The sequence below is a fragment of the Podarcis tiliguerta genome (genome assembly GCF_965153285.1).
Source record: "Podarcis tiliguerta genome assembly, chromosome: 3".
NCBI lineage: Eukaryota > Metazoa > Chordata > Lepidosauria > Squamata > Lacertidae > Podarcis > Podarcis tiliguerta.
The window spans coordinates 77,303,829-77,327,144 of record NC_139536.1 but is presented as its reverse complement, the minus strand read 5'-3'; the positions used below and the strand labels follow the sequence as shown (position 1 = coordinate 77,327,144).

At 40.1% G+C, this 23,316-nt stretch overlaps 1 protein-coding gene across 3 annotated transcripts in view; it reads right to left on the bottom strand.

Moving 5' to 3' along the window:
• The window catches only part of RNGTT (RNA guanylyltransferase and 5'-phosphatase), a 119,919-nt gene that overhangs the window by 82,055 nt on the left and 14,548 nt on the right, over positions 1-23,316 (bottom strand). For all 3 annotated transcript variants that reach the window (XM_083433518.1, XM_083433519.1, XM_083433517.1), the window contains exons 6-9: positions 21,482-21,734; positions 16,713-16,822; positions 15,909-16,010; positions 114-249 (exon numbers count right to left, since the gene is read on the bottom strand). In XM_083433518.1, the coding sequence (XP_083289644.1) occupies positions 114-249; positions 15,909-16,010; positions 16,713-16,822; positions 21,482-21,734 (601 nt within the window). The remainder of the gene's footprint in view (positions 1-113; positions 250-15,908; positions 16,011-16,712; positions 16,823-21,481; positions 21,735-23,316) is intronic.

Sequence of the window (23,316 nt, the reverse complement as noted above, 5' to 3'; positions counted from 1 at the left end):
GGGCAAATTCTAGAAATAATTGGACACTAGGCTTCCCTCACTGTTGCCACACTATCTTAAGCTACTGAAATGAAAGCAGCATGCATATGGTACAGAAAGACAGAGCTTCTTACCCCATCCATCAGAGTATTTTCTAAGTGTACACGTGGATCTTTACGAAATGGAAACTCCAGATTTGATACCTGAAACACTGAGTTATCTCTGTCAATCATATACACTTCATTCTTGCCATCAATCAACATCATATACCTGCAAAGAAAAATTAAAGACAATCAAAGCACTACTTACCCCAAAGCCAGCAGCAGTTTTTATTAACTTTACATCCTTTAAATCTAAAACAGTGCAATTACTACAGACAAGCTCCACCTTGTGACATGTTTGTTTGAAGTCATATAAGCAGCATTATTTCAGAAAAAAGAGTCCAGGATCCAAGTAATAACTCATGCTGGTTAAAGCCCCAAAAGGCTTTAAATTAGTTGTTCTAGGTCGGCAAGGAACAAAGTCCTGCATTTGACACAACCGTACAGAACACATACCACTGTAGCAAAACAGACCTCAAAGTGTATGATACCACTATCCCTTTATGAAAGCCAATATGCACTGAAAACTACATCATAAATCTTTATGCTACTAACTGAACTGCCTATGAGGTGCTGCAAAATTCCATCTGTCCATATTAGATAAATAACTGGAATTCCATACAGCTGTTTTTCATATTTCATACACAACATTCTAGGAAGGAAGAAAATGTTTGTGTAACACAGCAAACAAACAAAAAAATTCTATATATTTCAAAGCAGATTTGTCCAATTACTCGTGTACATTTCAGTTACTTTGAGTCCAATGAATAGTATAATTCTCATGCAATTAGTAACTATTGTAAAATGCCATCTTAAAAAGCAAATAAGTATAGGGCAAAATACAAATCAGCAGAAATGAGGCATTTAATTTTTATGGAAGGAAGGAAAAAATACAGGGGTGATACCAACACGTGTGGTAAAATTCTGAAGTTAACAATCCACATCCACATGTGCATTCAGCTTTTATATATTTTTTCCCTGACAGAACAAGTCTTTCATAAAGTGAAGTCCTTTGTTATAATGTTCTTTTGAAGATAAACTTTTATTTTGGTTCAAAGAGCTAGGACATCTGGAAACAAAGATAAAAGATGAATATGGCTATTTTAGTGACCAGGCTCCAAAAATCTGGATGATGTACAATTGATCCCTCTATGTCAGTGAATCCATATCTAGCTTGTAGCTTTCTAAAAAGAAAATATTTTAAAATCAAACCGTTTAATTTCCACTGTCTCTTCCTTTTACTTCTTTTATGGGCACTATAGAATAGCATAAGCTGAAATGCAGGAAAGGTAAAATATTCAGGCATCTCGATGCATTTGTTTAGCAGACAGAGCTTGTTTAGAGTTCCAAGATACAAGACATATAAAAAAAAATTCACATCCTCATGTTGAACAAATCTTCTTGATGCATACAAATTCAGCCCTGCTGTTTGAAAGGCGCTCCTAAGTGTCCAATATCTAAATAGAAGTTGCAAAGTTTATCATTCCATTCAGCTGTGTTTGTCAATAAAGCTGATTACACAAAAAGTTGACTTATTTTGCCAGTCCATTGACCCTAATAATGTTCACTTTGACTGGCGGCAGCAATGCAAGGTCTCAGACCCAAGTGTTTTCAATCCTGTTACTTGAGATCTTTTTAGCAGAAAGTATTAGGAACTGAACCTGGGACATTATGTGCATAGCTGTCCTCTACTCACTGGGTAACACAATAAAGCTCAGGTAAACTTTCTCTGGATTACTAGCAGAGAAGGCAAGCTACTGAAACTGTGCTCCTGGAAACTCCTTATCCCCGCCCAACAGTTTTGTTGCAGGCCTGTTCCTCGAACAATCTAGAACAGATTATTCTCATCACCAGGATGGCCACATATCTCAGTACCAAATACCTCAGCAGAGCCCACTCTGGATGGCTCCGTCAAAGCTACGTCATGTGCCCACTTATGGTGCTACAGCGCTTGACAGGAGGTCCCTTTTAAGTCTCAGCAGAAGAAAGTATGGTGCCACCACACATGCGTCACTGCAACCCAGAAGTGGCCGGGAAAGATAGTGGAGCGGGGTGGAGAGGGGATGGGGTCAGAAAGGGTCAGAAGGGGTTTATGCGTGCTCCGCCAATGCATGAGGATCAGGAACATAGCCTTCAGACTAAATGGTCGCTGCCTGTACTAGGGGTCCTACTCAATATGTACAACAGACACCCCCAGTTCTGTCTCCAGGAAGTAGGGTTGTCCTTAGGGAGTAAAACCTCAGATTTGCTCCAAATACAGTGGTACCTCCAGTTGCGAACAGGATCCGTTCCAGAGGTCTGTCCACATCCCGAGGAATTTGCAACCAGAGGCGCCGCTTCTGCGCATGCGCACAGTATGGTTTAGCGCTTCTGCACATGCGCGTGACACGGTTTAGCACTTCTGTGCATGTGGTGAAACCTGGAAAAATACTTCCGGGTTTGCAGCGTTCGCATCCTGAAAGATACGCAACTAGAGGTGTGCGTATCTAGAGGTACCACTGTACTGTCCTAATTTGGAGCCTTTACAGCTCTCTGGTGGAACTACAGATTAAGCAGCAGCAACAACAAAGTCATTTTTGCCATCGCATATTTGATCACCTCCTATTTCAGCCTTCACTAATGTAGTCAAGTTGCAGTCCAAACATCTGGAGAGATCAGATTGGCAAATGCTGCCGTATTTGCTTTCCTAGATGTCGTATTTAGTTCTTAGCTAATTGCTAATTTTACCTGGTATGCTTCCTAAATACAGCTTAAGACAAAAGCACTGACATCTCCCAGTTATATTTATCTCCTACCGTTATGGCATTCACTAAGTTAACACAAATATTTAACAGCTTCATTTAAGGATGAAGGTACTTTGTTTTCTTATTAGACACACCTTTGCCACATAACCAAAAAGTAAGAATATCGAAAAAATAAAGACCACCTCACCAATGCAGTCAGGAGAAATCTAATGAACCAGCCACATGCACCCTTTGTGCAAAACCTCACTGGGTATGCCCAACCTTTCCTCTATTCCTCACATTGCTTGAAGTCAACCTTTGCAAAGTTCAAAATCTTAAGAAAAATATTTAATTCCTGGTCAGTCCAATAAAACATGGCACCCACCCTATATGGGATCAACACTGCTCATACCTTGAGTCCATACAGTTATGCTCAATAAACTACAAGTATTTGGTGCTTCTTAAACTTAAATTTTCAAAGCTAATGTGTCTCCTCCCCCATCTCTCCCCAGGGAGAGTACAGCTACATATACTATCTAAATCTTACATTCCTAACATGTCAAGAAAGAAACTTACTGGCTGTTCAGCACTTATGATTAGGATTCTACCAGGGTAATGAAGTACTAGCCGGAAGCTTATTTGACTCTAGGAAAAAATATTGAGCATATATTCATATTCCCAAATCCCTTTGTGCAACCAAGTCAAATAAGCTACTATTGTTACTGAGGGTAAAATATATTCAAACCACTTTATGCATGACATGAACACTCGCCTATTTCATTTTATGCTATGCTCCCGTGTACGCCGTTATTCTTCAGTGTAACACTCAAATGCAGGCAAAATTTTACATATGCTGTTCGGTGTATGTCATATTTTGTTTGGATTATTAACAAAGCAGATCTACATAACAGCCAAATGAAACCAAAAATTGTCCAGACAGGTGCAATCTGAGAGCTCTGCATCTGCAGCAGAATTTATGAAGGAAACACACAAAAACATTTCCCAAAATAAGTCCCAACAATCTGCTCCCAGTATTTTGGGAACTAAGGAGCATAAGCAGAATTCAAGAATGGGGGAAAACATGGTAACTACAGTAAATATACAATATCCCATGTAGTTCTTTCAATGATAGCACAGGTCTATACAGTACAGAAACATTTTCTATGTCACTTGAAAGAAAACTCCAGTGACAGAAAATACAACAGTCAGGACACATAATTTCTCTCTGTTTTTTGGCTTCTTCAGCGAAACCTATCATTGCACACTACATCTTCAAATACTACAGTAATGCTCTGTTCAAGAGAAAGCATTAATTATATCTGATGCCAGTCAAAATAGTATCAGCTTTTCTAACTCCTCTAAGAGGAAAGCGGAGTTTCTTACTCATTTGGGAAAAGCCCAACATACTGAGAGATCCCAAGATAAGCTGTACTATGAAAAATATGTTATAAACTATTGTAATTACAGCTTTAAATGTGTTTTCTGCATTGTGCTCTGCCCTAAAAATATTTAATTATAAACCATTGATAGGGTATAATCCCATTGCTGCCTTGACTGACTGCTAAGGACATTCGCATTCTGTGCAGGCGTCCCCCCACTAACACACTGGTTATGCTCCAGGGCCTTGTACGCAAAAGTGAAATTGCAGAAGCCCCAATAAAAGGAAGGCAAATCTGTTTACTTATTTCACGGCAACCCACGTAAACGTGATCACACGTGAGTAAGATGTGTGTAAGGGGGGGGTGCCTGTAATGTCATCATAAAGGGTCCAGCGATTTTAAATGTGATGTCTGCAGAGGAACTCCTTTCCAACCTTTTCCTGTATGTCATTTACATACCAATTCCATTTATAGAAGAGACCATGCCTTAGTACTGGCACAATAGCACATTTTTTTTTAATATGCGGAAGGACCTAAATTCAATCCCAGTATCTGCTGTCAGAAAGATCAAGTAGGAGGTGATGGGAAAGATCTCTGCTTAACATGCTGGAGAGCTGCTTCCAGTCATGTTAGACCATACTAGGCTAGATGGACAAATAGCAGAGCTAGTCAGTTCACACCTAAGTGCTACTAATGGAATGCGTGGGGAAATGGTTGTAAAACTGCTGCACTGGTGGGTGCACTGTCACTTGTTTACTGCCTTCTGATAGATGTGAATGCAGAAAGGCGGTGATACCTCTGCTAAATACCCACAGCTAGATCAGTATTCCATCATTCTACACTAGTCTTTCAAACACAAGGCAATTATGTGATGATCCATCCTGCTTATTCCCAGGCACATGCCTGAGATTGAACGTTCTTCCGTCTGAGTACAGAGACACTTTGAAAGGTCAGGTAACAAGCTTCTCTAGGAGCTAAAATTTCATCTGCCACTTGTCTCCCAATATATCCGATATTAACAATGAGACCTTTACGTACAGATTTCATCTTAAGATGTAAGTAATTGTACTTCCAACTGTTGAAATTGGTGGTGGTGGTGGTTATGCACCTATTAGTTTATAAGCCTGCGGGAAGGGAATGTACTGTTTCGCCTCTGTACAGCACTTAGAAAACTTTGTGTACTTTAAAATATGGAGGAGGTGGGGGAGACAGCAGGAACTTGGAAGGGAAAGCAAAATTAGGACTTGCCAACAAAGTTAAATGTAGGTCATTGTTATGGCCACATATCCACACATGCCGCCCACAACTTGGTAGGTAAAGCAACATAGCCTTGGCTCTATGACAATGACTGTTCTGAAGGCCCTTAAGCAGCTGAAATACTCAGAACGCCATTCACCTCTGAAAGACTTTCCCCAGGATACTTTATTTTTAAAAATATCATGTTGCTGGTTTATTGATCCTGTGTCTCTCCTGCAGTTTAAGCCAAATGAACAATGCAACTATGATTTAGTCTATGAGATCACATAGCTTAAGTCGCAAATGCAATTAGATTTCAGCTGTGATCTGAAGCAACTTTTGGGAAGGAATTCAATTACACAGTTAGAGACTCAAGTATTTCAGTGCGTCCCAGGTGTTTAAACAACTTTAATACACTTTAACAATGCTGCCATATTACTATTTTAAATTGTAGGTTCCCTAGCCTTCCAGAGCAGATTCCCAGCACATCGAGGGAACTGAGGGGAAGAAGAGGAGGAAGACTACACGAGTAGAAGGTCATTCCACTTGTGCACCACTGGATGTCTCCCTACTCCAAACCCAAATCTAATCAGTTTGGCATCCCCAATGGCACCAATAGTACAAAATTACAAAAGGCACATGACTCTAGAAACCATTTTTAAAATACAGTGGTGCCTCGCAAGACGAAATTAATTCGTTCTGTGAGTTTTTTCGTTGTGCAAGTTTTTTCGTCTTGCGAAGCACCACTGCATTTAAACACTGACAACGGCGGGGAGGGGAGGGGAGAAGCAGGACAGCTGCCGCAGCCGGTACCTCAGACTCACCCACGCGTTGTGGCCACCGTGCGACACGGCTGCTGGAGGGCGGCGGGGCTCAGGAGCGCGACTCCAGGGAGAGAGAGGCGCTGGTGGCAAAGGCTCTCTGAGGGGAGCGCGCGAGGGGGGTGGGCAGCGGCGCGAGGCACCAACCATCAGCGGGAAGGTGGGAGGGAGCCGGAGGAGCGGGGAAGCGAGCGTGCGTGCATGCAGTGCGCGTCGCCATGACACGAGAGGCAGGGCCATTTCATCTAGCGAAGCAAGCCCTTAGGGCAATCCGTCTTGCGAAGCACCTCAGAAAACGAAAAACTCTTTCGTCTTGCGAGTTTTTCGTCTTGCGAGGCATTCGTCTTGCGGGGTACCACTGTATATAAAATTCATCCAGCTTCCAGTAAAGTTTTACTTCCTAAATGATGTCACCAGCATCCGTCCCTGTTCATTACAGGTATCCTATGTGCTTGGTCCATTTACTGCATCTCTACTTTCTGGTTACTGTAAACATGAGGATTTAGGAAATGATAACTTCAATTTGCCCTAGGTCAGACACAGGATGACCTCCAAACCATCCTAAATATCTTCACAGAAGCTTACAAAAAGCTTGGCCTATCACTCAACATCCAAAAAACCAAAGTGCTGCACCAACGAGTACAAAATAACCCCTCTGCAGCGCCACAAATCCAACTCAATGGTGTAACGTTGGAAAATTTCTATTACTTCTCCTACCTGGGCAGTTATCTTTCCACAAGGGCCGACATGAATGCCGAAATCCAGCATTGCCTGAGCTCCACGAGTGCGGCTTTCTCCCGATTGAAGTGCAGAGTGTTTGAGGACCAGCACATTCGCAGGGAAACCAAAATGTTTGTTTACAAAGCTATTGTACTACCAACCTTAGTGTATGCTTGTGAAACATGGACCACTTTAAACGCCATCTCCAACTCCTCGAAAGATTCCATCAACGGTGTCTCCGAAAAATTTTACACATCACTTGGGAAGACAGGTGAACTAATACCAGTGTGCTGGAAGAAGCAAAGATCACCAGTGTTGAAGCAATGATTCTTCAACATCAACTTTGCTGGACTAGTCATGTTGTGCAGATGCCTATTATTGTTTTCCAAAGCAACTACTCTATTCTGAACTTAAAAATGGAAAGCATAATGCTGGTAGTCAACAAAAGAGGCTTAAAGACTGTCTCAAGGCAAAGCTTTAAAAATGTAGCATAAACACCAACAATTGGGAAACACTTGCCTGCGAGCGCTCCAATTAGAGAACAGCCTTTACCAAAGGTTTCATGGGCTTTGAAGACATTCAAACTCAGAACGCAAGGGAGAAACATGCTAAGAGGAAGGCATGCTTGGCAAATCCACACTGTGATCAACTCCCACCTAGAAACCAATGTCCCCACTGTGGAAGGACATGTGGATCCAGAATTGGCCTCCACAGTCACTTACGGACTCATTGTTAAAACCGTGTTTATGGAAGACAATCCTACTCGGCTACAAGTAATCACCAAAGAAGAAGACTTTCTGGTTACTGTAAATGTAAGGATTTAGGAAATGGTAGCTTCACTTTGCCCTAGGTCAGGCACTGAACACACCTTCTTCAACCCACCCTCCAAGTCAGATGAATGAAAACAGAAAACAAGTGTATTGCTGTTTTTAAATCCCCAGAAATAGCTAGCCCAATCTCTTTCATCTTTGGGGAAAGAAATTATTTAATAAAGGACAGACTCCAAAAAAGTGTGTTACTTCTTTTGCATATCACAAAGAACATTGGGCTCATGTTCCTCAAACAGCAAACCCTCCATGCCTGCAATGAAGACTTTCAAAAGCAGTTTGTGAAGTGGCACAACAAAAGAAAAGTCAAATATTCCCCTGGGTATATCAAAGCCCTTTGGCAAGCCCAAAATAGTTCATTGGTTTCTAATAAACAGTCAAGTTAGCTGAATTTGTCAATAGGTGGTAGGATCCCTGGAAATAAATCTGTCATCTTGGAAGGATAAAAATCAGTCATGATTTACTGCCATCTACTGATGCTATTAAAATAAAGCTCAACATTCAGGTGATGTATACCTACTGCCAAAAAAGTTTAAAAAAAACAACTGCATGTTGTTGTTTTTAAAAAAAGATAATGAAATATAGCAAATGACTACTTACAACTGTAAGTTCTATTTGTCAACAGAATGTCCTTTTTTGGGTTGGGGAGGATTCTATTCCCTCTATTCTCCCTCAAACTGGGTAGTCAGTGCAGCATCAGGGCTGGTTCACCCTCAGAGGTTGATGGATCCAATGGGCTTTCAAATGGGCTTTCCAGCTGATATGACTGTCGAAGACCTAGCTGACCTCTGGAACATCCAAATGGCATGGGCCATTGAAACAATCATCCCAGAGCAGCCTTCTCCCACTTTGTGGAGCCTGCTTGACTCCCTAGTATACTTCGGATCTTATGGCAAAGAAACAAGCTGGGAGACAGCTCAAATGTGAGTGGAGGAAAACTCTGGTCAAATGCTTTCAAACACTTGTGAAGGCTCATAATCAAGCCTACCTAGTGGCAGTGAAGGCAGCAGAGGGCATACTTTGCTGCCTCTATTGCATCCTCATTGTGCTGTCCAGCAGAGCTTTTCTGGATAGTATGGGGCCTCTTACATCATGGCCTGAAGGAGGTGGCAGAACTGACAATAGCTCACTGTGACTTATTTGCAGAGCATTTGGAAGATAAAATTGCTTGCTTCCACTGGGATCTTGACTCCACGTTACAGCAGATGAATCTCAATGGGTGTCCAGAGCACTGTCGAGTCCTGTTGTGTTGGATGAGTTTCAGTTAGTAAGGATCCATCAGCTTCAGATGATGGCCCAGTTGCACCCCTATCAGGACAGGGATAGCCTAACTTCTGTCATCTATGCTCTAGTAACCTCTAGGTTATACTTTGGGCAGTATACTTTGTAATACTTTGGGCAGCCTCTGAAGATTGTTTGGTGCAGAATTTGGCAACCAGGTTGCTCACCAGGGCAAGACAATTTGAGCATATTACACCGATTCTGGTCCAACTGCACTGGATGACAATTAGTTTCCAGGCCCAAATACAAGCACTATGTCCTTTTAAATATGTTTGTGGGAGCAGGTTTTGAGTTTTTTAAAATGTATTTTGTGTTCTAATTTTGCTTTTTTATGTTGTGAACCACCCTGTGATTTTCAGATGAAGGGCAATATATAAATTTGATGATGATGTACCTGATGGCCCCCAGGTAGTAAAGGGAGCTAATTCCCCCAAAATCACAAGCTATGGTACATAGAAGAGTTTGGATTTGATATCCCGCTTTATCACTACCCTAAGGAGTCTCAAAGCGGCTAACAATCTCCTTTCCCTTCCTCCCCCACAACAAACACTCTGTGAGGTGAGTGGGGCTGAGAGACTTCACAGAAGTGTGACTGGCCCAAGGTTACCCAGCAGCTGCATGTGGAGGAGCGGGGAAGTGAACCCAGTTCACCAGATTACAAGTCTACTGCTCCTAACCACTGCCCCACACTGGCTCTCCATAAACATACCCATAAACATTGCGGTACTTTTATGTTTCTTAATTGAGGACATTGTTTCCCAAACTTGGGTCGCCAGCTGTTTTCAGAGTACAATTCCCATCTTCCCTGAGCACTTGTCTTGCTAGCTTAGGAACGATGGGAGCTGTAGTCCAAATACAGCTGGAGACCCAAGTTTGCGAAGCACTGATCTAGGAGGATGGCTTTCACTTGGCTTCTCTTCCACTTAAGGGTTGGATGGTTCTTGAATACTAAGCTTAGTATCCCTTTCTCAATGTTCTACAATATGAAATTAAATAGTCGTCTACACTTATGCAACTTGAACATTGCGTACAAACAAGAATCCCATTTATCTTGATCTAATTAGAGTACTCTAAGACAAAAGGACTACAAGATTATTATTCACAACACAAACAAGATAATTAGCATTTTGATGTACTGTATCTTTGTAAATAATCGAATGAGCATGTACAGCACATTATTGTATTGGTTATTCCATTTTCAGACTGGCTGATTAACAGTGCTGCTCATAAGCCTCAAGGAACTCTTACAACAATCCATAAAAAGGTAATAATTCAATTCCATCCAATTCCAAAAAGTATGTACCACTTCATGTGGGACAAAATCAAAAATGATTATTTTTTAGTAAATGTTTGTTCTTTATAACTAAGCATTTACTCCACAGCAGGATACTCAAATGAACTTGGAATCAGCAGTAACCATCTGGGCAGCTTACATGAAATGCAGTACATAAAATAAAGGCTATGCATAAATGCAATCCAAACTTCAAACTTCCTTTCTCCTTCAGTATAAAGACCTCCAGGGGAAAAGAAAGTATTGGTTTGTTTTAAGTACTAAATGTAAAAAGCGCTACATAATTATGAACAGACTTTAACAAAACTAACTTTTGCAGCTGAAACATCTATTCAAGTGATCTAAAAGCTTGGTTCCTCCCCACCACCACCCCAAAGATCTCCAAAACCCATCAGATATGTACATTTAAGCCAGAGACAAAGAATCTGGATCAAACCTATGAAACTTTTTGGACTGTCCCATCAGTCCTCAAGTTCTGGCCCTCCTCAGGGACCTCCACTGTCTTTTTTTGATGGTGTTCAAACAGGCCCGGGAAAGTGTCTTCAAACAGCACTAAACATACATCAGAGATGCTTCTTGATTTCCTCCAATGCTTGTCCAATATTTGTTGGCCTGAAAGTAGGCAGGGCACTGAAAGCTCAATCAGTTTCAATATATTTTATGGGAAGCAATTCATAAACAGAATAATAAATAAACAAACTGGAAGAGATCAGGAAGCACTGGATATAACAAGAAACATTAGAGGAGATCCACAAGTTTTGGAAGTGTCCAATGTTTCCTGAGCATTGGTCAAGCACTCCAAGGCCTGATGATGGTGAGAGCTTTCAGTAGTGACAGAAGAAAAGAGAAACACAAAACAACCACTCATCAAGTGTTCTGTGCCACTTGGGTTTCCTGCCTTTTCTGGTCAACAACTTCCATTGTTCTTGGAAACCTTCACTAGAGATGAGAGTTGTTTTATGGAGGGTTTGGACACCATCACAATCGGTGCTCTGCCCACCTCTTGCTTCCAAAGTTCCTAGTCAGAACCTGAAAGCGACTTAATAAATTGGAGATAAATTTAAGCATCTTCACCAGTGTCACTTAAATAATAATAATCATTAAATCTTGGTGAGCTGCGTAGGATTTCTTATGACTGTCAGTCCCATCTAAAAGTGTGAGGGGGTTTGATTTATGATGATTCGTACATTTAAAAAGTATCATTTAATCATGGTGAGCTGCATAGTCTTGCTAATGCCACAACTCAAGCAATTTAAAAACATCTGAATACTGGCGGTGAGAGGGGGGAAGATTACCTTCCATACCACAAGTTTAGTATACTTATTATTAATTATCATTTCATTTTGATGAAAATTAAAATCTTGACCCTGTCCACTTTTGGCATGGGTCCCTGGAAGGTATGCCTGAGTAAACAGCACATTAAAACTAAATAGGGGCAGTAGAATACATCAAAAAAATTCTGAATAAGAAACTATTTCAAAGCCAAGAAAAGTCAGGATCATTTTAGTTCCAAAATGAACCTGCTTACTCTAATGTGAAAGCAAGGAAAAATTAGAAGCCTCCCCAGTTGTCTTTGTGTGGTCTTAAGCCAACACATCCACTGGTTAGCTATCTAGTGCCAGTTATGTCAAAGAGTCCTGTAAGTGTACTTAAAAGCAGGGAAGCTCACTGGTTCAGATCAGATGATACCACTCGGATTGCATAATCTCAAGATGTCTTGCTTAAATCTGCTTGCTTTCCTCTTTCCTCCCCATGCCTTTCCAAGTTTTGTATTGTGACCGTAAGAATGTGAGTTTGCCTTATCTTTCCTTCTCTGTAAGGGACTTAAGATTTTAAAGGGGATTTTTAGGGGATTTATTACTAAACACACACACACACACACAGTCTAACATGCACAGGCAGTATTGTCAGGGATGCCAGAAATAGGAACTGCCTGGTATTTCTACAGTTCTGCCTGATCTGCCATACCCTATTACCAATCTGCTTTGTGCTACCTTGCAATCACCACCTTCGTTAAAATATTATAACCAGTTACCTTCCAAGCCACACAGAAGCACTACACCCTCAGGGATGCAGTTACAATATGAATCTACAGAAACCAAATTTCATCAACAGCATGGATAAGAAAAGACTTCTCTTACCTAATGTGCTCCAATATTCATTTTATTCCAAGAAACAAATACTATCTTATTCACTGAGTTTACTAATCTATGAAAATCCTATGTGTTTGGCAAAACTGTGCAAGCAATGTGATTTCCTATTTAAGTGTTTATATACAAAATGAATACACAAAAGTTGCAAAGATTTGATTTGAACAATTGGTTTCAAACTGTGGCTGTAAGGAAAGACAGACTGAGGTTGCCTAGTCACATTCAGAACAATTTTTGAATACTGCTGTTTTTTACATGGCAGCTAGCATGCACTGGTTATTAAAATATAATAGCCATTTCCCATAACAGTTTATGTTGAATGTTTTATTGAAAACAATTCCCTCAACCTAAAGAATACTCATCTGTCTATCTCTCAGAATCATTTCAAAAAATTACATGTGTTATCTCAAAAACAAAATTATCGCATTTGCCTAAAAAAAACCCATCAGTTAACGGTTTTTATTGGCTAACAAATTTTCTAATCATAAAATTTAGAACTGCATTTTTCACTATTGCTATCTATTTCATAAACAACTCAAAACCTTTTGTAATATTCTCAGTAGTTGTTTGAGTCTCCCAAAGATGGGTGTCTCATTACCTCCCCACACTATTCCAGTCTGAGCATTCACCTCCACTCATTAGAACAAACATCTGCTACAAACATTATTAATGAGATACGTATCTAGGGATTGAAGCGAACCATTAACCACCTGGCCTAATTATACTTTTCATTACAAAAGCCAATCGCAGCAGCAAGTATAGAACCCGCCTCACCATATTGTGATAATTATCTTATTCATACAATTTCAATTTCAATAACCTCATCCTTCCAAATTGGGTACATTTGTAAAACCATACTTCCCTTAGCTACTCCTAACCTATAATATTATACCCCATATCAGGACCACAAGAATAATTTGTGTAATAGAAAAAAATTAGTTTGCCTTTTAGATCTCTTTCTCATGAATATATTAGCATAAAAACATTTCAGAGACAGCAGCAGCTTAATAAAAATCTATTTCAGTAAATTCATTATACAATTCATTTCATGGAACGTTTAGAGGCAAAGTTTTAAAACCTAAATTGTTCAGACATTGAAATTGTATCAGAGTAAGTTCTTTTCCCCTGAGCTCCGTGCCAGAAAACAAGAGGATATACGCAGATGAATTAAACATAAATATGTAAGCACAGTGTGATTAAAGCATGTTTGTATATTTTAGCTAAGTGCAGCATGTATTCTGCAAGAATGAATATATTCATAGTTATAAAGGAATTGCCTTCTCCAACTCAAAGATTTCCAGTATGTGTGAAAGCACAAGTCCCACATCCCTGATATTTATTTATTAATTTAAAACATTTGTGTACCACCCTTAATCTTATTTGGATTTCAGGACGATGTTTCTAGATTAACGTTTGTGACTACTACTGCAAATCTTCAAACCCAGTAGGGAAGGAAACAGATCTGTAAGTCAAAGTACTATTCTGTGTGTGCTTTGGTGTGCTGGGCTTTTTGTCGTCATCATCATCATCATCATTATTATTAGAAATGTGTAAACAAAGCAGACACACAGCCTATAGAATTATTAAGAAGGGATTCCACAGTTTAGCATCTTTACTCAAGGTGAAAAGTTGTGCATGGTGTTTTGAGACAGGTGTAGCAGAAATGAAAGCTGATCATCAAAGCCAGGTAAGTTTTTCCCAGTAACAGAGAAGACAATACGTAGTAACTCCAGGAGCTAGCCATGAGTAGATATTACATGCCAAAAAATAATGCAGGATGTCAATGTGTGCTACTGCATTTCACTTTCCAGTTCTCCATATTACCATGAGGAATAATGGGGAGATGGATGGTGTGCACTGTTTTCTAGCGTCGTTGTGAATACAAAAGTATAGACTCTTTAAGTCCTGGTGTACTTGGTTCTTCTCTGACTATGCTAGTAAGTGGCATTAACATGAGCTGGCCAGAAAAACCGGTCCTTTGTTTTTGGTAGTCTTAAAAACCACAATGATGTATGTGGTCTTTAAGATTACCAAAAATATTGTGTGCCAATAACCATATTCAGTGGTAAACAGGAAGTCTGCATGGCAGCAATCAATTCACGTTGTCAGAAAATGCAGTCTCAGTTTTCCCCCATCACCCAGCATATGCAAAGCTTCTAGTTTTTAGGAACATGGATGAAAGTCTTGGTAGGAGCACACAGTAACCAAAGGTGACTTAACCAAAGGAGCACACAGTAACCAAAGGTGACTTAACTATCGCCAACAACTCCAGCCAACAAGATCTAGTTAAAAATCATTATTTACTAAGAACAAATTCAGAGAAAGCTCACATGACTACCAGGTGGTCCAGCAAGTCTATTTGTGGCTTAAGAGTGGCAAAAAAAGAGAGCACACTTGTTGTGCTGTTGCATGTCTATGTATTTTCATACACTAGAAACTCTCAAATAAACTAGCGTACAGTACGTACATACATTTCTTAACCTTTCTAATAGAAAAATTGTGCATTAGTTTGTACCCAAAGTCAAAGGAAACCCAGCCTAGGAGGCAATGCTGACTGTCTGAAAGAGCAAACTTTGGGTATACAGAGTAGGCAATAACAAATGACAGGGACATATGGCAAATGCAGCAGGTAAAAACAAGGCAACAGAGTTTTGAAGAAGACCACGTCTTCCTCAGTGTAACACAGCAGGAGAGTGGAAGAAACCCATAATTCATTACAGTATTGTAAAGATTTAAGTAGTTAACACCCAAGGTCAGCACAAGAATAGAACTGAGAGCCGGTGGGAGGGTATGCACAGATTTTTTTAATGTACAGGATGAGTCCTTTAAAAGAGGCCCTGTGGATACAGAGTACACATGTTCCACGGAGCCTCTTTTAAAAGACTCACCCTGTATAAGCAAGTGTAAGCAAACAGTATACTGTCTCCTTGCACAAACTATAAGTACCATTAAAGAATCCCAACAAAAGCCAAAGCATATAAATTAAAATAGCTTTTTTAATTACAAGTTTGCTAATATTTCTTTCTGCTTCTCATTTGGTAGGCGTTTGTTCAATCAGTTATAAACTCTTATACATAATATGTATTATGAATATATATACTGCAAAACATTGCAAAATCAGTTAAAACAATAAGTTAAAACTATGGGAAGATCAGTTGGGTTGGGTCTCCTGCAGAATGAGCAAGCTGAAAGTCATCCTAATGAAGTTTTAGCAGCAGTAACAATTATTAACAATGCTTTCTAATTCACTAAGATGTAAGGCTGTGCAGCAAAAAAAGCACACCCCATTAAAAAAAAATCACACACAAGGACATGCATCACACATATCAAAAAGGTGGCATGTCAGAACAATTCATAATTTGTGTTTGGAACACTAATTTATAAAGAAATTTCAACTTACCGAGTTCCATCTGCTTTCCAGCTTACTTTGTATGGCTTCTGCTCTAAGAGTTTGATATTTTGCTCATCCATAGAAACAGGTTGTGCCCCGGGGAATCCAGTTCTAAAGTTTGGGGAAAGAATCCTTATTAATATCTTGCAGCATCACTCTACAATCAGCCTTCCTGCAATAGTGGCTTTCAAACAGGAATCACTTTTTTTTTGGAAGATGGAAGTGCTTGCAAAATGTTTCCGTCTTGTGGCCAAAATGGCTGCTTTAGGATTTAGTATACTAGCTGTAGCTAATATCCACCCATTAAATCTTTCAGAGCAATTGGATACTGGGCTCCCCCATCTGGGACAACAGCTTTTGAAAGGGTCTTGTGAGTTTCTGAAGCAAATTCAAAAATATTAATGAGGTAGTAAAATTGGTATATGCTCAAAAGGCGATACCCAACTAAGTCAAACTCAGTGTACACCCACCAGTCCATTGATTTCAATGGTTCTACTCTGAGTATGACTAACATCACCCTAAAACAGTGGTTCCCAATTGGTATCTGTGGTAGTTTTTTTCATGCAACTTCTGATACCATTTCAATTCAGTGAAGGTTTAGATGAAGATTTCTATTTCCATATCTTGCAATCAGCATCTTTTAATTAAGCACTTCAAAAAGGAGGTAACAATTATCTAAAGATGCCATGTACTGAAATATTTCACTTTTATCTTTTTAAGAAACCTAGTATTGTTAGAGGTATAGCAGACATACCTATTTCTAGTTTACAGTATACAAACTATTATTTTTTTTCCAAATATGTGTTTCCATACCCTTTCCAGCCACAAAACTGCTGGCATTTGCGTTGTATCTCTCCTAACTTTGGTTGAGTTGTTACTTGGGTTACATGCTTAACTGATATTCCTTCCAAGAACACAGCACCCTAAAAATAAACACACAGAACAAAAGAGTTAGAATACAACAAACAACAGCCTGAAAATCTGATGATATGGTTATCCAGATTTCAGCATTGAGTGGGATCAAATTCACATTTGAAGTAAGATTTAAGAAATTAGATTACATTGCCATTTTTTGTCCAGCACCACATTTCTGCTGATGCGATTTTAAATTTTACATGGATGATGTAATCCAAAGTTAGTCACGTCCATTGATTTCAATGTGTCTGCACTAAGTTTGTCTTAGATTCAACCTCTGATCTCTACCAAACATTCCCAAGTACCGTAGTTTTCCATGTATAAGACAAGGGGGTTTTTTATGTTAAAATAATGTTTTAAAATTGAGGCCGTCTTATACATGGATAGTGCTGAGTTGGGACTAGGGATTGGTTGCTGCCGTGAGCAGGAGACTTTCAGCGACGGTAGTGTGGGTGATTCATTGCTGCAGCAAGGGTTTTTGTTGACTGGCCGCTGCTGCGGCGATATGGAGGGTGATTTGCAGCTGCCGTCTGCAAGCAGTGAGACAACTGGTAGCTTCTTTGTTGCGTGCAATAGGAAGTGTTGGTCCAGCGGGTGAGTTAATTTTGTCCCCCAAAATAGGGGGCGTCTTATACCCGGGTGTGCGTTATACACGGAAAAATACAGTAACTTCTGGATGTAGATATTGCATAATTGATTTAAATGTGCCAACTGATTAATAGCAAAATGAATATATCTTCATATTATGCTCTGTTTAACAAGGATAACAAACCGACTAGGTTCCCCTGAAGCAGTGCCGTGTGTGTGTGTGTGTGTGTGTGTGTGTGTGTTTGTATCATTTTTACTGTGCCCTTCCTCAAGGCAGCTCAAGGTGTACCATAGGGTGCACCTTGGTGTTTTTTTCACGAAACACCACCGCTGTAGCCCAACAGCAATTTACTCAAGGTCACCCACTGAGCTCCATGGCTGTGCACATCATATGAACCCAGGTGTCCCTGATCCAATCAAGGCATCAACAAGTGTACCATTGTGAATGGGCTGAAGCACCTCACAAGCACCTATCTACAAGGCTTTCACCCACCCTGCATCTCCTAAAAAATAAAAAAGCACAATAAATCCATATCAGGAAAGCAAGCACAGGACCCGGGCAATATCTAAAATTGATTTTCTTTCTGACGCTGCTCAGAAACCATATCATGCTTCATGTGACCTTTCTGAACAAATGTATACTATTTATTCTGCCATGCCTATCTTATAAAGCTGTTTGTACAAAGGAAGTTCAGAACAGGAAAAGACCTTTTCAACCAAAGATACCCATATTTTGCACACTCCAAAGCCACGCTATCTTCTCTTATCTCTACATCTGCAAGCTCAGCTATGCTATGCACAGTTAAGCTTCAAAACACACAAGATTTCACATTAGACAAACATGCTTCTCAGTTTTTGCTTTCATAGGGATTGAACAGCAAAAAAAGTATTCTAAGCCTAATTTGTCTGTTATCAACTAGCACACAGAAGTGTGTTTTGCAATCAGAATTCAACTATTTTGCCCTTACAGAATTCAAACATCAGCCAGTGAAACTGCTACGGTTTCGTTATCATGCATTAACAACTCTTGAGAACTGACCAACCCAACAGTGCTGAAAGTCTAGGGAAGCAATGGAAAAGCTTCCCTGTAGCTGGCTGGAAATACAGGAAATGATATGCAAGGTATTACATCCTGGAATGTTTCCGATAAATATTTTCTCTGTACATTTTGTGAAGTTCAAAATTTATCAGACTATTCATTTGTTCAGATAGCCCTTAATCTTTAGGCTTTGTGTGGGGAACTGTTGAACCTCCTTCTTACTTTGGGTCAAACCTGACCCATTGCCAGTCTTAGAAACTCAGATATATAAGTTAGGCGCCAAATGGCTCCTTAACCCAGGGTTACAGTCATCAAAACAGTTAACATTTGGGGCCCAGACGGCTTGAAAGTCATGTTTTTCTATATGACTTTTTCATATTCATATTCATTTTTTATTCTGATTGTGCAGGTAAAATATAACTGACAGATTTCTACAGAATGTGTTGCTAGTGAGTGAAAACAGGCAAGGTCCAATGATCTCAAGGCATGCACCTCCAGATAGCGGAGATATCAGGTGCTATCCTGGCACCCAGGCATCTTCACATGGTCCTAAGTGGCCAGTAGCCAGGTGTAAAATGTGCCTGGCAAATTTTAAATGTGGCCCATAGCACATTTCCAACTGGCCAGCCGCCTTCTTCTCGGCTGTTTGTCCGAGAGATGGCTCTATTGCTCCCCCAGTCACCTGCCTGCTTTCAATTAAGCAGGGGATGGGTGTGTGAACAGATGTTTGGATTGGATAAGTGTTTGTGAATGGACATAAGGATAAACTGTGTGTGTGTGTGTGTGTGTGTGTGTGTGTGTGTGAAATGAGAGGTGTATGTGTGTGAACAGACAAACAGATGGGGTGAGGCATGTATGTGCAAGAGGTATGAGTGATGAACAGTGCTGAATGGCTCTGGCCTTGCCCACTGCCAACCGTGGCTCTGCCCACCACTGGCATGCAGTGCCAAAAACATTACACCTGAGGGAATGCGGCCCCTTAGCAAGAAAAAGGTTCCCCGCTCTTACATTCGGCTAATGGTAGCTTTTTAGTGACCTCACCAAGCGAAATGCTAAAGGATACCTGACAAGCTCTTCTCCTCATAGTTCTCCCTTCCTATAGTTCAGTCAGATACAGTGCTGCCTCCTCCTCTATTCAGCTACTGGCAAAGCTAAAGCTTTCAATAGAATTCTTCTTCCCTACACTCCTTGACAAAGAGAGCGCATCCAAAGCTGTAAAACTGAATTATATGAATATGCATATTAACCAAACTATTCTACTCCCTCGAATCGCTTCATCTTTGAATTCTGCTTCAATTATTAATATGCTTATTCGCACAATTTAGCTTTATGGTTTTTTTCAAATGACTAGGTGATAAAACGAGGGACAGTCGTGGAGCTGCATCTCTTTCTCTACTGTGGTTTTGAATTAACAGATGAGAATTTAGTTGGAATAAAAGAGGATGCAGCCTAATGTGTTGATGGCAGATCACACTTTCCTGAAGAAGGGCTAATGGAGGGAAACTACCATTGCCACAACCATTCTAGTTATGCTAATGGAGGTTTGGCCTATGCCAGAGAAACTTTTAATTTAAAAAAAAAAATAATGCAGACATCTGTAGTATAGCATCACTTTCAAAATTCTGGGTGTTAAAAAACTCCTTCCACTGAGTATGAACCACTGCTAAGCCCCACCTCTTAGTAGCCCTTCAGAACCAATGGCCCTGCAGTCAGGAAAAGGAAAGCCGCAGGGGAGGCAAGAGACACACAGTCCTCAACATCATCTGCACCTGCTGCTTCACCAGCTGGCCAAAAGTCAGATGTTTAAGATTATAAACCTCACTATTATTTTCCAATATGCCAAGAATAGCAAAACAAGCAGATAAAATATATAGAATGTGAAACCCTATCCAATCAAATACCAAAACACAGTCCATTTGCTGCAATCACATCATGCAAAGAAAGTTTGTGTTTAGCTAAACCATTAGTCACAGAAATCTATTTTTAAAAGTTCACATAACTGCTTGCCATGTCAACTAAAATAGATAAGGTTACGTACAATCTGTTTACTAATTTAAGCATTCAGAATTTCAATTTTGCGGCTAGCTGAAAAGCATCACAGTTGTGAATTTCCACCCATTAATTAAAAGTCCCACGGCTCTACACTTTGAAAGAAAAACTATTCACAGAAAAGCCATTAAGTTACCAGTTATGAATTTACATGACTCTAACTCCCTAGGGAAACACAATTCCAAACTTTTATACCCCAAATTTAGAAAACAAAAAGGTTTCCATCATCTTCTGTATCCAGGTTCCTTGTGCTGGAACTATTCTTCCCTTACACCCCAGAGTTATCCAACACAAAAATAGAGTGCTAATTCTGTAGCAAAATTTTTAGGTTCCAGAGCATTTCAAAATTAAGCAACTACTTCTACTCTAAGGAAATTGCATAGGATACTAGATTCAAATAGCTATCAATGTTTGTATTGGTTTATTATGGAATTCAGGGCCTTTTGAATGAAGTTCTGGTGGTTGGTGTAAAGAAAAGAAAGCATTGAACAGTAGGATGGAAACACAGGACTACCAACCAAAGTAGAAAAGGAACAATTTCAAAGCCCTTTTGCCTGCTTTCCAGAATTTTATCACACTTGCTGCCTTCAACCCTCCCGACCCGACACGCTGGGACCTGAAAGTCTTGCATGCGCCCAGAGGTACTTAACTTTCCTTCTGTCAACATTAGAATTCATCCCACCCCCACCCCATGCATTTTAGAAGTTGCCTAAAAGAAGAATGTGTGGCTAAATCCAAAACATTAGTGTCTGCAACCCAAACATCTTGTTTGTCCATTTCCCCAGCCCATTCTGTTTGCACTCTATGCAGAGTCTTCTACTTCTTTACATTTCAGGAGCAACTCTGTTGTCCTAGTATAGCAAATAACACGAAAACAGGTTCCTAAATCTCTGCAATTCCAAAGAAGTGTATCAGACTCTGATCAGCACAAGAGAGTAACTTTGTTTTAGCTAACTTCAAATACAGCTAAGGTCTCTTGGGACAACATTACCAGCTTTAAGTGTTCTTTTCTTCTTTTGCCTGAAAATGAAGTTGATGACCCAGCTTCTGATTCGGGGGTTCTTGGTTTGCAGTTATCATCCTCATCCTCTTCTTCATCTTCTTCAAAGCACCACTCTGGCAAAGGGGGAGGGGTCGGCGCCTCCACTCCATCGCCATATCGACGGAAGAGTTCTTTCAAATAATCACCTTTATAAATACCAGGTGGTCTGGCTTGGGCAAAAATAGCCACAGCTGCTTCAATGCTGCAACAAAGCAGAAATTGTCAGGGAATTATTTCAGCACGTTAAATGCTTCATTTCTGCAACCCCAATCATTATGATCGCCAACAAGGTATCACCATAGTTCACCATCAAATTTAATCAATATTCTGCTCAGGTTAAGTAAGCATATAATTAAGTATTCAGAAAGAGCCTCAAACACAAGAGTGCATTCCTTATGATGACAAAATGACAGCCCTGCTGCAAAATGAAGAAAGAATGCAAGGAATCTTCCCAACTAAGCCTGACTGAAATGCCACAGCAAGGCTCAGTGCTGCCCACCCATTTCTGCAGGGTAGATTCAGAACGTCTCCAAACCTATGACAAGCCTCAGCCTACAGGACTGTAACTCAGAACACTCTATGGTCCACAGGGCATATATTGTTATTGTAATGCTGAACAGGAGTTTTTGTGGCCAAACCCTGGGGTCCTGGCAATACCTTACTGAGCCTATGAGAGTCCACAGACATATATTCACTGAATATCAAGGCAATTCAGAGGACATTCCCCATAGAACAGCACCTGGCGAAAGTGCATATTTCAGTATCTTGCTGATACGCCAAGAGAGCAAAAAAGTGGCAAGAGGAACAGTGGATACTAGCTACTTTCAACGTCTGCATCTTAGGCGAAATACCCAGTTTTCCTCAATACTGCACTTTTCCCCTGAAAATGCAGGAAATGACAAATAATAGGCATTTGGCAGCCCTATCATGTATTAAGAAACAGCCTGGTACTTTCATGGAGAAAAACTGCCTTGGGGGAGATCAAGCTGATTGCTAAAGGAGAGTCTGAAGTAGACTCCCACTGTTTAACTGGAGAGTTCTCCCATCTGGACAACCTTTCCATAAACTAGCTCTAAAACTCATTTCAGAAGTCACTATGTATCTACAGCTTTTCTACTTCATATGCTAAAGGGATGATGTGGATGGACTATTCTACAAGGAACACATTTTTCCACCAGTAAATAATGTCTGCTAGCTTTAAAGAACAATGCAGCAAAGGGGACTTTTCTAATGGTAATGAACCCACTCTATATAATTGTCACATTAAGGAAATTCTCCTAATAGTCTCTCCCTGCTCCCCATTTTTAGTAAACTGTATTTTAAATCTGCTGCATTAGCCCACAATGGTTTGCCTTTGGCAAGATGAACAAGCGTAATTACTAGTTAACTATTTGCCAGAGGAAAGCTATCTAACATGATGTGCTAAGACCTTTCCTCAAACACACACAACACACAAAAGTATATTCCTGGGATAATGTGCGTCCATAATGAGTTGTATCCAGCAAAGACACAATGAGTAGACCCAATGAAATGAATGGATTTAAGTTCGTATTGACTTATGTCTAGAGATTTCAATGAGTATAACTTCATTGGGAATACAACTTAATGCGCTGCTGATAATATCAACCTGCTGGTGGAATAATGCTGTTTGGGTTTTTGCCAGCACTTATTCCAGAAATATATGGCTCACCTATACTATGTAGAAAAGCTACACTATTTTTCTGGTTATTGTTTCTCGAAGTACATTTAATACAGTATTGTGATTAAAAGTATATATCGCAAGT